Source organism: Coregonus lavaretus, assembly GCF_964263955.1.
Source record: "Coregonus lavaretus genome assembly, contig: HAP1_SCAFFOLD_859, whole genome shotgun sequence".
Classification (NCBI taxonomy): Eukaryota; Metazoa; Chordata; class Actinopteri; order Salmoniformes; family Salmonidae; genus Coregonus; species Coregonus lavaretus.
Genome location: NW_028161861.1, coordinates 171,633 through 186,607, shown reverse-complemented (window position 1 = coordinate 186,607; position 14,975 = coordinate 171,633). Strand labels below are relative to the sequence as shown.

At 41.4% G+C, this 14,975-nt stretch overlaps 1 protein-coding gene across 1 annotated transcript in view; it reads left to right on the top strand.

Moving 5' to 3' along the window:
- The window catches only part of LOC311119989 (uncharacterized protein), a gene marked incomplete at both ends in the record, with an annotated part of 39,990 nt that extends 30,196 nt beyond the window's left edge, over positions 1–9,794 (top strand). The window contains 10 exons of the mRNA XM_084194623.1: positions 2,358–2,491; positions 2,724–2,796; positions 2,936–3,007; positions 3,125–3,253; positions 3,411–3,509; positions 5,687–5,899; positions 6,205–6,376; positions 8,908–9,022; positions 9,313–9,485; positions 9,713–9,794. Of these exons, the coding sequence (XP_084050749.1) occupies positions 2,358–2,491; positions 2,724–2,796; positions 2,936–3,007; positions 3,125–3,253; positions 3,411–3,509; positions 5,687–5,899; positions 6,205–6,376; positions 8,908–9,022; positions 9,313–9,485; positions 9,713–9,794 (1,262 nt within the window). The remainder of the gene's footprint in view (positions 1–2,357; positions 2,492–2,723; positions 2,797–2,935; positions 3,008–3,124; positions 3,254–3,410; positions 3,510–5,686; positions 5,900–6,204; positions 6,377–8,907; positions 9,023–9,312; positions 9,486–9,712) is intronic.
- Between the last annotated feature and the right edge of the window lie 5,181 nt (positions 9,795–14,975).

Below are 14,975 nucleotides of genomic sequence, written 5' to 3'. Positions count from 1 at the left end.
TAGCCACCCTTTGCCTTGATGACAGCATTGCACACTCTTGGCATTCTCTCAACCAGCTTCATGATGTAGTCACCTGGAATGCATTTCAATTAACAGTTGTGCCTTCTTAAAAGTTAATTTGTGGAATTTAATTCCTCCTTAATGTGTTTGAGCCAATCAGTTGTGTTATGACAAGGTAGGGGGGGTGTACAGAAGATAGCCCTAATTGGTAAAAGACCAAGTCCATATTATGGCAAGAACAGCTCAAATAAACAAAGAGAAACAACTGTCTCTTCAAGTGCAGTCGCAAAAACCATCAAGCGCTATGATGAAACTGGCTCTCATGAGGCCCGCCACAGGAATGGAAGACCCAGAGTTACCTCTGCTGCAGAGGATAAGTTCATTAGAGTTACCAGCCTCAAAAATTGCAGCCCAAATAAATACTTCACAGAGTTCAAGTAACAGACACATTTCAACATCAATTGTTCAGAGGGGACTGTGTGAATCAGGCCTTCATGACCGAATTGCTGCAAATAAACCACTATTAAAGGACACCAATAAGAGGAAGAGACCTGCTTGGTCCAAGAAACACAAGCAATGGACAATTTGTCCTTTGGTCTGGAGTCCAAATTTGAGATTTTTGGTTGAAACCGCCATGTATTTGTGAGACGTGGTGTGGGTGAACAGATGATCTCCGCATGTGTAGTTCCCACTGTGAAGCATGGAGGAGGAGGTGTTATGGTGTAGGGGTGCTTTGCTGGTGACACTGTCTGTGATCTATTTAGAATTCAAGGCACACTTAACCAGCATGTCTACCACAGCATTCTGCAGTGATACGCCATCCTATCTGGTTTGGGCTTAGTGGGACTATCATTTGTTTTTCAACAGGACAATGACTCAACACACCTCCAGGCTGTGTAAGGGCTATTTTACCAAGAAGGAGAGTGATGGAGTGCTGCATCAGATGACCTGGTCTCCACAATCCCCCGACCTCAACCCAATTGAGATGGTTTGGGATGAGTTGGACGGCAGAGTGAAGGAAAAGCAGCCAACAAGTGCTCAGCATATGTGGGAACTCCTTCAAGACTGTTGGAAAAGCATTCCAGGTGAAGCTGGTTGAGAGAATGCCAAGAGTGTGCAAAGCTGTTGTCAAGGCAAAGGGTGGTTATTTGAAGAATTTTGGTTACTACATGATTCCATGTGTTATTTCATAGTTTTGATGTCTTCACTATTATTCTACAATGTAAAAAAAAAAATTTTTAAATAAAGAAAAACCCTTGAAAGAGTAGGTGTGTTCAAACTTTTGACTGGTACTGTATGTACACAGCCAGACCCCAAGCAGGTATTAATTGAAATGAAATAACGATATTGAAAATAAGCTACATAAGATTTGACTTCTTAAAACAGTTATTTGGTTTGCCTTGAGGTCTGGCTGTGTCAGATGTTAGTTATCCTGATGGTGTCTATGTCTATGCTAACTCTTGTTTTACCCCTGCACATTCTGCCGCCCAGCTCTGCTATACCGGGATTTCTGGGATACCTAGGTCCTCCAGGTTAGACTCCATGGTGTTTGATGATGATGATGACCACTGTTGTTCTGTTGTGACAATGCTGATCTGTGTTCATATTGAATAGCGCCCATTTTGTTAGCCCTGGTACCTGATCCGTTTGTGCTCTTGCCAACTCCATTGTTGTTGGCATGATAGCACGAACAGACTGGCACTCGCTACCATTTTGTTGGATTGGGTATGACTTTACTACGAGATGATTTGTTAACCACTTTTAACTTTTCAGGATGGGTTGTGTAGCCTAACAAAGGACTGTAGGCTACACAAACTGTACACACACACACACACACAAGAATACACCCCAAAATAAACAAAACACACTTGAACACACACTCGTGTCCCCCCCTTTGTACTGTGTTCATACCAGAGGAGGATGGTGGGAGGAGCTATAAGAGGACGGGCTCATTGTAATGGCTTGAATGGTATAAATGGAACGGTGTCAAACACAACCAACATATGGAAACCACATGTTTGGCTCCGTTCCATTTATACCATTCCAGCCATTACAATGAGCCCGTCCTCCTATAGCTCCTCCCAATAGCCTCCTCTGATCCATACTGTGTTTTCCGTATAGTAGCTAATACATCTACAGTGATATTTGAACGGGTGTGTTTCATAAAACCAACTGTATTACAACAGGTTAGTACAGAAATCATAGAGATGGATCAGATAGTGTTATACAGTAACCATAGAGATGGATCAGATAGATCTAGTTTGAACTGTATGGTTACTATTATTGTTGTTTGTTATAATGTCAGTATGAGTAGTTTGTTATCTCTGACCTCTAATTTCTGACCACTGTGTGTGAAGGTCCTCCTGGCCCAGAGGGTCCCTATGGCCTTAGGGGCAGCGGAGGGACCAAAGGTGAGAAGGGAATCTCTGGATCTTCCGGATCCCCTGGTTTCCCCGGAGCGAAGGGAGAAATGGGATCGGCCGGATGTCCAGTAAGGAACCAAACAGCTTAGATCCATAGATTTCCCTTCACCCATTGATAGAAGGATGAATTACATTTCAATCATGGACCTAATTGCTTTCATTGATCCTCTCCTCTCAAATATAGATCCTAACCCAGGGGAAAGGGCTATGGGTTGGTTTGGGATTGTGTGAAGTAAATTTGAATTCCATCTAGGTTGTGATGTCACATGACCCCTGACCTCTCCCCTATCATGTGACCAGGGTATTCCTGGCCCTCCTGGTGCCAGCGGGCTGAAGGGAGACATCGGACTTCCCGGCATTCCCGGATTCCCAGGTAAAAGAGTAACAACATTCTTCCAGACGTTTACATTACAAACAGCATTGACATTGTCAACACTGACATTGACTCTCTCCACTCCCTCTCTCTCCCTCTTTCTCCTCCCTCGTTCTCTCTCTCTCTCTCTCCACTCCAGGACCAAAGGGAGATTCTGGAAACCCTGGATCATCCGGTCTCCCTGGAGATCCTGGAGATCCTGGTCCTGTTGGTGAGTCTAGTGTTGCACCCTAAAGGAGAAACACCAGAAAGATGAATGGCTGAAAGCAGTGAGTGTAGGTTAGCGATCACACACACACACTCTAACCCCTGTCTTTGTTAACTCCAGGAAACCAAGGTGACCCAGGTGTTGCTCCGCCCCCCACCGTGCTGAAGGGAGCCAGTGGCCCCCCCGGCCCTTCAGGTCTGCCAGGCAGCTCTGGCTCCCAAGGACCCCCCGGACTGGAGGGATACTCAGGTCAGTGGACTGTCACACCCAGTGTCTGTTTGACACAGGAGTTAGTTTATAAAGTTACAGTTAGCTTCGTTTAGCCAGAGAAGGCTTAAAGCTGCAGTTAGCTAGTTTTCCTCTCAAATGGAGAGCACTCAATGATGAGTCCTCTGGTCTGTTTCAGGTCAGCCCGGTCAGCCAGGGGACCCCGGTCCTGAAGGACCCCCAGGATTCAGTGGAGCCTTCGGCCGCAAGGGAGACTCTGGACCCACCGGACAGCCAGGTAAGATTGCCATCTAGCTCAGGTCCATACAACACTAATAATGTTTCAAACCTCCTGAACTATATATTCAATGTTACACAGACCTAACCTTCCATCTTTCTCAGGTACTTAGCATTGCTCAAGGGCACAGCTACAGATTTTTCACCTAGTCAGCTCGGGGATTCGAACCAGCAACCTTTTAGTTACTGGCCCAATGCTCTTAACCGCTAGGCTACCTGCCGCTCAGACTTAACCTTCCATCTAGCCTACTAATAATGTTTCAAATCTCATGGAGTACATATGTTACACAGACCTAACCTTCCATTGTGTATGTCAGTCATGTATCATTGTGTATATCAGTCATGTATCATTGTGTATATTAGTCATGTATCATCGTGTATATCAGTCATCTATCATTGTGTATATCAGTCATGTATCATTGTGTTTATCAGTCATGTATCATCGTGTATATCAGTCATGTATCATCGTGTATATCAGTCATCTATCATTGTGTATATCAGTCATGTATCATTGTGTTTATCAGTCATGTATCATCGTGTATATCAGTCATGTATCATTGTGTATATCAGTCATGTATCATTGTGTATATCAGTCATGTATCATTGTGTATATTAGTCATGTATCATCGTGTATATCAGTCATCTATCATTGTGTATATCAGTCATGTGTCTTTGTGTATATCAGTCATGTATCATTGTGTATATCAGTCATGTATCATTGTGTATATCAGTCATGTATCATTGTGTATATTAGTCATGTATCATCGTGTATATCAGTCATCTATCATTGTGTATATCAGTCATGTATCATTGTGTTTATCAGTCATGTATCATCGTGTATATTAGTCATGTATCATCGTGTATATCAGTCATCTATCATTGTGTATATCAGTCATGTATCATTGTGTTTATCAGTCATGTATCATCATGTATATCAGTCATGTATCATTGTGTATATCAGTCATCTATCATTGTGTATATCAGTCATGTATCATTGTGTTTATCAGTCATGTATCATCGTGTATATCAGTCATCTATCATTGTGTATATCAGTCATGTGTCTTTGTGTATATCAGTCATGTATCATTGTGTATATCAGTCATGTATCATTGTGTATATCAGTCATGTATCATTGTGTATATTAGTCATGTATCATCGTGTATATCAGTCATCTATCATTGTGTATATCAGTCATGTATCATTGTGTATATCAGTCATGTATCATTGTGTATATTAGTCATGTATCATCGTGTATATCAGTCATCTATCATTGTGTATATCAGTCATGTATCATTGTGTTTATCAGTCATGTATCATCATGTATATCAGTCATGTATCATCGTGTATATCAGTCATCTATCATTGTGTATATCAGTCATGTATCATTGTGTTTATCAGTCATGTATCATCGTGTATATCAGTCATGTATCATTGTGTATATCAGTCATGTATCATTGTGTATATCAGTCATGTATCATTGTGTATATTAGTCATGTATCATCGTGTATATCAGTCATCTATCATTGTGTATATCAGTCATGTGTCTTTGTGTATATCAGTCATGTATCATTGTGTATATCAGTCATGTATCATTGTGTATATCAGTCATGTATCATTGTGTATATCAGTCATGTATCATTGTGTATATCAGTCATGTATCATCGTGTATATCAGTCATGTATCATCGTGTATATCAGTCATGTATCATTGTGTATATCAGTCATGTATCATCGTGTATATCAGTCATGTATCTTTGGTCAATAGTCATTACAATAAATAGCTCTAGAAGTGTAAAATAAACTCCAATCAAGTCAACTTAGTTATAGTAGCCTTAATGTTCCTTGTTCTCTGTGTCAATGACTGGACGGTATTGACAAGATTGAGTCCAATGTACCGACCAAACTAAACCAAGTATTAGATAATTTTTTTCCAATTTTGACCCAGGTCTGCCAGAAATAGTTTGGCCAAATGATACTCCATGCTGGAACCATTATTAAAATGGATTAATATTAATATCAATCATCTTTCATATTCATGTAATGTTATTATTATTGTCCTATATCTTTCCTAGTCAATAGTCATATCAATATATAGCTCAAGAAGTGTCAAATAAACTGAAATCAAGTCAACTATAGTATTGTTCAGTGAGTGTATTGAGTTATTAATGTCTGTCCCCAGGTCAGCGTGGGTACCCAGGTCCCCCTGGTTCAGACGGTCAGCAGGGCCCCCCAGGTAACCCCGGCTCAGCCTCTGTGACCCACGGCTTCCTGATCACTAGACACAGCCAGGCTGAAGATGTCCCCATCTGCCCCGAAGGGACCAGCCTCATCTACGACGGATTCTCTCTGCTCTACGTACAGGGCAACGAGAGGGCACACGGACAGGACCTGGGTAAGGATGGAGACTGGAGTTACACGATGGCATCCACATACATTAACATAGATGGTTGTTGTTGTGAGAGAAGCACCTCACAGTATTAACCTCTTCTCTTCTCTTCTCTTCTCTTCACTTACTTTTTCCTGTTTTCTTCTGTTTTCTTCTCTTCTGCTCCCTCCCTCCCTCTCCTCCCTCCCTCCCTCCCTCCCTCTCCTCCCTACCTCCCTCCTCTGCTCCCTCCCTCCCTCCCTCTCCTCTGCTCCCTCCCTCTTTCCTTTCCTCTCCCCTCACCTCCCTCCCTCTCTCCTCTCCTTTCTCAGGTACTGCTGGTAGTTGCCTGCGTCAGTTCAGCACCATGCCATTCATGTTTTGTAACATCAACAACATGTGTAACTTTGCCTCCCGTAACGACTACTCCTATTGGCTGTCTACACCCAAGCCTATGACTATGGCCCCCATCACTGGAGAAGGCATCAAACCTTACATCAGCAGGTAAAGAGGGATGGAGGGAGGAGAGAGAGGGAGGGAGAGAGAGGGATGGAGGGAGGGAGGGAGGGAGGGAGGGAGGGAGGGAGGGAGGGAGGGAGGGAGGGAGGGAGGGAGGGAGGGAGGGAGGGAGGGAGAGATTGAGAGAGAGAGAGAGAGAGAGAGAGAGAGACAGAGAGAGAGAGAGAGAGAGAGGTAGAGAGAGAGAGAGAGAGAGAGAGAGAGACAGAGAGAGAGAGAGAGAGAGAGGTAGAGAGAGAGAGAGAGAGAGAGAGAGAGAGAGAGAGAGAGAGAGAGAGAGAGAGAGAGAGAGAGAGAGAGAGAGAGAGAGAGAGAGAGAGGTAGAGAGAGAGAGAGACTAAATGACTAAAATGTAAATGCCTGCCAGCTGAGAATCTTTGGCCCTCCCCTCTGAAGTATAGGTTACTGTAGCCTACTGACGACGTTACAAGCGTAATTCAGAAATTAGGGAGAGATGTTTAACTTTTTCAATGCTAGTTAAGGATACTGTGGTTATCACGTTTCACATTGGATTTATTAACTACAAAAAGGTAAGACGTGTTTTTAATTCTAGTGCTGCTTTGCACACACAAGTTTGTTAGCTAGCTAGATAACATTTGCTCTGTGTGATAAGTGTGATGGAAGGAGTCAGGCGCAGGAGGGTAATCACCGAATACAGAGTTTATTCCTTTGTTGACACACAAATGCGCTCAAATAGCGATCAACGAAACAGGCACAGGGGAAACTCTAATCCCTGGCAAATACACTGTAACGGTAGAATCCAATAATACACAGGCACAGGGGAAAATCTACCCTGGCAACAAAATGTACGAGTAGCTACACTACTCTCACAAATAACAATCACCCACAAGGACAAGGGGGCAGAGGGAACACTTATACACAGACTAATGAGGGGATTAGAACCAGGTGTGTGTGATTGACAAGACAAGACAATTGTGATGATGATTGGGGCGGCAGTGGTTAGTGACGACGAACGCCCGAAGCCTGCCCGAACAAGGAGGGGAGGCAGCCTCGGCCGAAGTCGTGACACTCTGGTCCAAAGTTAATCCAACTCGGAAGTTCAAAGACATTCAAAGTTCCTCCATAGAAGCCACTCCTCCGTATGTATAATTCTGTGGCCCTAATTCAGATAATGCATGTCATAAGAAGATGCCGAGTGCTTCAAGGCAAGCTTCCTTCATCCTCACCCTCAACATGTCAGTTGCATCTTGCGCCTTGGCAGCACAGTGTGTATGTGTTGGTCTTTCATTATAGTGAAACCATGCTGTTACCGCAAAATACAATTTGCTCTTAGCGACTTTTGTCACGAATTCCGCCGAGACTGCTCCTCCTCCTTGTTCGGGCAGGCTTCGGCGTTAGTCGTCCCCGGAGTACTAGCTGCTACCGCTTGATGTCCTCTATGTTTGTTTGGTTTTGTCTTGTTGGTGCACCTGTTTCGTCTTATGTATTTATTATGTCACCTATACGTTTCCTTTGATATTTTTTTGCAGTTGTGTGTTGTTGTCCGCCTGTCCGTTGGTGATTCGTTATTGCTCTCATGTATTTAGTGTATTGACACACTGTATGCGTAATCTCTTGTATTTAGTGTATTGACGCACTGTATGCGTAATCGCTTGTATTTAGTGTATTGACGCACTGTATGCGTAATCGCTTGTATTTAGTGTATTGACGCACAGTATGCGTAATCGCTCGCCTCCGTTGTTTTGAGGCCCGTTATTTTGTATTGTCGTGTTTTGACAAGTAAAGTCGGTTTGACTAAGCTTCTGTGTCCTGCGCCTGACTCCAACACCACATCCACATCAGCTCGTGACAACTTTCCTATACAGATTAAATGGCTTACCCGCTCCACAGCAAGCTGCTCTATCCACACTGATTGGTGAAGTCATTTAATATCAAGCTAAATGTAAAATATATGTATATATTTCAGAGGTTTAAAAAATAACCGAAATGACTTTTTGGGGGTTTGAATTGGTTCAGAACTTTATTTTGCTGGTCGGAACAGTGGAACGGAACAGAAAAAATAATGGTTCTGTTCAGAACAAAATGATTGGAAAATAATTTTGGTTCCAACCCCTAAATATATTAGTTTACAAAATGTCAGTGGAGGCTGCTGAGGTGAGGACGGCTCATAATAATGGCTGGAACGGAGTGAATGGAATGGCATCAAACACATGGAAACGATCCCACCTATTCCGCTCCAGCCATTACCACGAGCCCGTCCTCCCCAATTACGGTCCCACAAACCTCCTGTGAAGTAGGTATATCTAGCTGTCCGATAACACGTTCTGATGGAATGGCTTGTCCTGTACTTTTACCTAGAGTGCATTGAGTGAATGTTGGAAAAATATCTTGGTTCCTTTCTAAACATAACAATGTGAATGCAAAAGAGGACTCGGACCACAAAATAGGTGAAGTGAACTGGCAAAAGAGTCCTCATTCAAAAGTAAAGGCAGTGTGAGAGTTCTAAGACGTATTCTTTAAAGTGAGTGTATTTAACTCCTCACTGTGTGCTTTAGGTGTGCGGTGTGTGAGGCCCCTGCCATGGTGATCGCTGTACACAGTCAGACCATTCAGATCCCCACCTGCCCCAACTACTGGGAACCACTGTGGATCGGATACTCCTTCATGATGGTGCACACATACACATACACACACATGCACACGCACACAAACACACACACATACACACGCACACAGACACACACATACACTCACATACACACACACACTCACAGACACGCCAACAACCCTTGCCAAAGTACACATGAATGAAGTTTGACATTTTAAGTGTGTTAATAATGCATATTCAAAGCCCACTATATCCACACACAAATTAATCTTTCTTCCACTCTCTCTCTCTCTCTCTCTCTCTCTCTCTCTCTCTCTCCCCCCCCCCCTTCCTCCACCTCCCTATCTAACAGCACACCAGTGCAGGTGCTGAGGGCTCTGGTCAGGCTCTGGCCTCCCCTGGCTCCTGTCTAGAGGAGTTCCGGAGCTCTACCTTCATCGAGTGTCACGGCCGAGGGACCTGCAACTACTATGGCAACACATACAGCTTCTGGCTGGCCACTGTCGACCAATCAGAAATGTTCAGGTACCATCAATCAATCAACAAATGATTTTCCAAACAGAAATGTTTAGGTACAAGACACTGAGGTTGCTACTGAAATAGCGACCTATTTCCTATATAGTGCACTCTAACTCTAACTGGAAGTGCTAGCTAAACAGATTGGTTATTTTCATATACGATGTAAAGATCCCAGTGCACATACAGTGATGCCAACCTCTGACCCCTAATCCCTGACCCCTGACCCATAACAGGACGCCACAGTCAGAGATGCTGAAGGCAGGTAACTTACGGACGCGCATCAGCCGCTGTGTGGTCTGTATGAAGAGGACGTAACAGCGCGGTGGCAACCGTTTCCGGGGACGACCGACAACAACCATGACAATGGCGGCGGCGGGCAGAGTGGGGATGATGTTGACGTCTCCATGACAACAAGGTGGAATTCCAATGGTGCATTGTCTTCCGGAAACAACAACTTAAATGGTGCTACTGTGCAACACAGCAACAAAAGAAAAAACTTTGATCAAATGAATCAATTTAATCTTTTATTATTTTTACTTACCTCAAGTACGGCAAAAAGAAACAAAAATGGTGAATGTGTGACAAAAGTGCATTTTGTTTTAATTTTTTCTCTATTTCGCAGAGAATAGATTAAAAAAATGGTTTTATTATAAATAATGGTAACACTTCATTTTAAGGGGTCCTTATTACAGGGTAATTAGATGTGTAATTACACTGTAACAAATATTGTAGGTAATTGTAATAACTCATAGTTACACTGTCATAACAACATGTAATTGGTGGTCATTGCAGTCTAATTACAGAGGTGTAACAACAAATGCTTGTTACCGTGCTTGTTACAAATGGGAAAGTTTCCACAAAATTCACCAGTAAGTAATAACTGTCACAAGGTTGTAATATCTTGTGGACAGATGCGCTGGGTGTCCAAGATTACCAAAGGTTGGAGGCTCAATAGGCTCTAATTAACTACCCGTGAAGTTGCACGCTTCAAAATCTCCACTCATTGTTGTTGCTTGCAGTTGCCCCCCAAAAGTGTATCAACTTGGTTGAGTTTCCAAAAACAGATCAGATATAGGACAACCTCACTGACTGGGGTCTACCATGAAGTACTTATAATGAATGTGTATGTTGCCCATTATGACAACCTGAACCTCCTTGCCATCCAAGTGGGAGGATAAACCCACAAGTACACCACAGAGTACATATAAGATCTTCACAAGTACAATGTAATTACTAGATGTTACACAGGAGTTATCTAGTTAAAATGAAGTGTATCTTGAGGGGTACTTACTTGTAATTAATATGTACTTATACAGTCATTACCCATCCTGACAACCTGGCCCTCATTGTAAAGCTTCTGGAAGCACCATCCAAGTGAGAAAATAAACACACTAGTACAATGTATAAGTACAATGTAATTATTTCTGCTAGCTAATCCAAAATAACTCAACATATTGCATTAAAAGTCTATTCTGTAGATCGTAACTAGATAGCTAGCTAGCTAGCCTAGTTGGTAGGCCCAAGAAAAAACGGCAGCTAACTTTTGCTAGCTAGCTAGCTACAGTTAGCTAGCTAGCCAACACCAGGATAGCTAACTAGCAAAGGCTACCTAACTACATTTACATTACATTTGAGTCATTTAGCAGACGCTCTTATCCAGAGCGACTTACAGTTAGTGAATACATTTTTTTTTTATACTGGCCCCCCGTGGGAATCGAACCCACAACCCTGGCGTTGCAAACGCCATGCTCTATCAACTGAGCTACATCCCTGCCGGCCATTCCCTCCCCTACCCTGGACGACGCTGGGCCAATTGTGCGCCGCCCATGAGTCTCCCGGTCGCGGCCGGCTGCGACAGAGCCTGGATTCGAACCAGGATCTCTAGTGGCACAGTTAGCACTGCAATGCAGTGCCTTAGACCACTGCGCCACTCAGGAGACTATACAACCTTCTTAGAATCATAACAATAACAGATAGCACTACCTATGTTAAATCGTCCAGCAGAATTCATGTATCCAAAAAAGCAAAACAAATTGCATGGAAAATGTACTTTCTCTCTCCCGTGTTGACGTTTTTGACCTACAACACTGTCTGTTTTGCGGAAAACGTTAATGTCTGGATTTTGCACACTGACCTTCTCAACCCCCGTTCTTTGCGCACTGTCACATGATGTCAGCGTCAACACATGTGGGCACGTTCGAGGTCACCGTTGTTTTGAGCGTGTTGCGCAGATGGGCAGATCTTGACTTTAATTCCTGCAATAAATAAATAATTGCACCCAATGCATCCCATCCAAAAGTGAGAATTGTCCTCAACAGTAAAACCCTTGCGAAGTTACATGATAGAATAACAGTTTTAAGTGCATTTATAAACCATTATTCAACCATAGGCTTACAATTTGTCAAGCACGAATGACTATCTGACAATTTTAACCATAACTGTTTATTAATATGTCTAAAAATGTTTAATTGATGGTTAAAGTAATTGACCCATTGTCAAATGCACCGTTAAATGATTAAACAATTTAAAGTTTTTTTTTTTATGTGAACCCATTTTTGCCATTGGGCCGGGTCATCAGACTTTATTGCAGAGTTGTGTCAATGAGGTGGTCGGTTTTCAATTGGCTAACACTTATCACGTGTTTTTTTGCAGCCTGAAATATGGTGCGTTGGGATGCTATCAGAAACATTAACAAGCATGGTAACAAGCATTCGTTGTTACACCCCTGTAATTACAGACTGCAAATACCACCAGTTACATGTTGTTATTACAGTGTAACTATGAGTTATTAGAGTTATTTCAATTAATTACAATACTTGTTACGGTGTAATTACATATGTAATTACGCTGTTTATAAGGACCCATTAAAATGAAGCGTTACCAAAATAATAAATGTGGGTTTTTGGTTATTGGCACAGATGTGGTACATCATTTTGTTTTTAGACAGATGTGCTATTTTTCTTTGTTTTTAGTATATATTTTTGTTGTTGTTACCAAATCGGCACTTTGACTTCGGAATATCAAAGATAACAGATGCACTGATGAGCTTTCTTAGCTTTTTATTTATTTCGTTTTTTTCTCCTTTGTGCTACTAACGAACACTGCTGTGTCTCTCCCAGCCCGTTAACAACTGGCCTTTTTTCTCTTCATGTAAGTAATTCAATGTGTATATTATGACATAAAATAGGTATTTAGCTATATTATGAATTTCTGGGTTATTTTTGTTTGTTCACTCTGCTTCACTCATTGCGTTGATTCATGCATTCATTAATTCACTCACTCACGGATATTGTACAAAGTATGGCATCTATAAATGAAACAGTATTAGTGGTTGAGAGCGTTGTGCCAGTAACCGAAAGGTCGCTGGTTCTAATCCCCGAGCCGACTAGGTGAAAAATCTGTCGATGTGCCCTTGAGCAAGGCACTTAACCCTAATTGCTCCTGTAAGTCGCTCTGGATAAGAGCGTCTGCTAAATGACATAAAAAAATAAAATAAAAAAAATATATAAATATATATATATATATATATATATAGAGAGAGAGAGAGAGAGAGAAAAAAAAGTATAATTATATCAACTTTATTATTTTTATTTGGCTACGGGTGGGATGTTTCTTCATGATTCATTTTTTTTTTATCTCCAAAAGGTCGTCATTCTTTTCACATTTCACAAAACTATTGACTGTTGTCCTGACTCCTGACAACAAAACAGTGTTTCCCGGTCAACCAATCAAAGGCCCTATCCTATGATGATGTACTGTGTATGATAATGCCAATCACTCAAGCTTTTGTATTAGATTTTTACTAGTAATCTATCGTTGAATGTGTTAATAAGTTGATAATGAAATCCACTCCTGAAAATGTATATTATTGATATGAATTCCAGTGGTGAAAAAAGTACCCAATTGTCATACTTGAGTAAAGGTAAAGACACCTTAATATAAAATGACTAAAGTAAAAGTGAAAGTCCCCCAATAAAATACTACTTGAGTAAAAGTCTAAAAGTATTTGGTTTTAAATATACTGAAGTATCAAAAGTAAATGTAATTGCTAAAATATACTTAAGTGTCAAAAGTAAAAGTAAAAGTATAAATCATTTCAAATTCCTTATATTAAACAAACCAGATGGCACCATTATCTAGTTTTTATTTATTTACGGATAGCCAGGGGCACACTCTAACACTCAGACATCATTTACAAACGAAGCATGTGTGTTTAGTGAGTCCACCAGATCAGAGGCAGTAGGGATGACCAGGGACGTTCTCTTGCGAAGTGCGTGAATTTGATTTCAGTTTCCTGTCCTACTAAGCATTTGAAATGTAATGAGTACTTTTGGGTGTCAAGGAAAATGTATGGAGTAAAAAGTACATTATTTTCTTTAGGAATGTAGTGAAGTAAAAGTAGTCAAAAATATAAATAGTAAAGTAAAGTACAGATACTCCAAAAAACTACACAAGAAGTACTTTCAAGTATTTTTAATTAAGTATTTTACACCACTGATTAATTCACATCTTTACACTGGTCTACATTGTCCCACTATGAACTGGTGGTAGGTACATCACGTATTGTTACAAGAATAGAATTGAATAGAATGTAGTCTATTCTTTCTTTTTCTATTCTATTCTACGGCCAATGAGGAGAGCTGTGGGGGGATGATTCTTCCTGTGATGTTTTTCCAAGCTACTTTTGTATTATTATTGTCGTAATGTACTTCTGGGGTGCACATTTTTTTTTCTATTAATTTCAGAAAATCTATTGTTGTTGTTTTTTTCATGTTATGTTATCCAGAAGTTGTTATAAACTTCTAAGACTGAAAAATAAACCCAATGTCCATCGTTTTGTGTGCAAATGTTTCCCCCCTATCTTGGAAGTGCACACTATCTTGAAAGTGCACACTATTTTGAAAGTGCACACTATCTTGAAAGTGCACACTATCTTGGAAGTGCACACGCCAATCCACGATAGCACAGTGGTGGTCGATGTCTTTTATGATTAGGGAGGACGATTTTTGTTTTTTATGAGCATGGCCTTATTTCTATTACAGCATATTGGATGACTGTCATTCATATTCCATTCACCCAGATCAATGGAACATCGATAGGTTTAGGCTACTACATGATACTCTAATTTTCCCTATACCCGTCATGAGGTTGCTTCAACCTATGAATGAAAGTTTACAACGTAGGTGCACAGGTCGAGAGAATTTTGAGTAACCAAGGTGACAGACAGTGACACATTCAATATCGCCATGGACAATCTTGCCTGCATCTAGCTGATCTAGGGTGTAATCATTAGTCCAAACAGTTGCAAACAAGAGTTTCTATTGGACAAATTCAGGTATGTTTATCCCGGTTTCGTTACGTTTTAACAGAATCGGCGGATTGAATACACCCCTGATCACCCCCAAACACAGTTCACTTTCATAGCAGCCACACAAACAGCATGACCTCTTTGCTCATTGTATAATTCCTTATCGCATCGACGCGCTATTCTGTGAC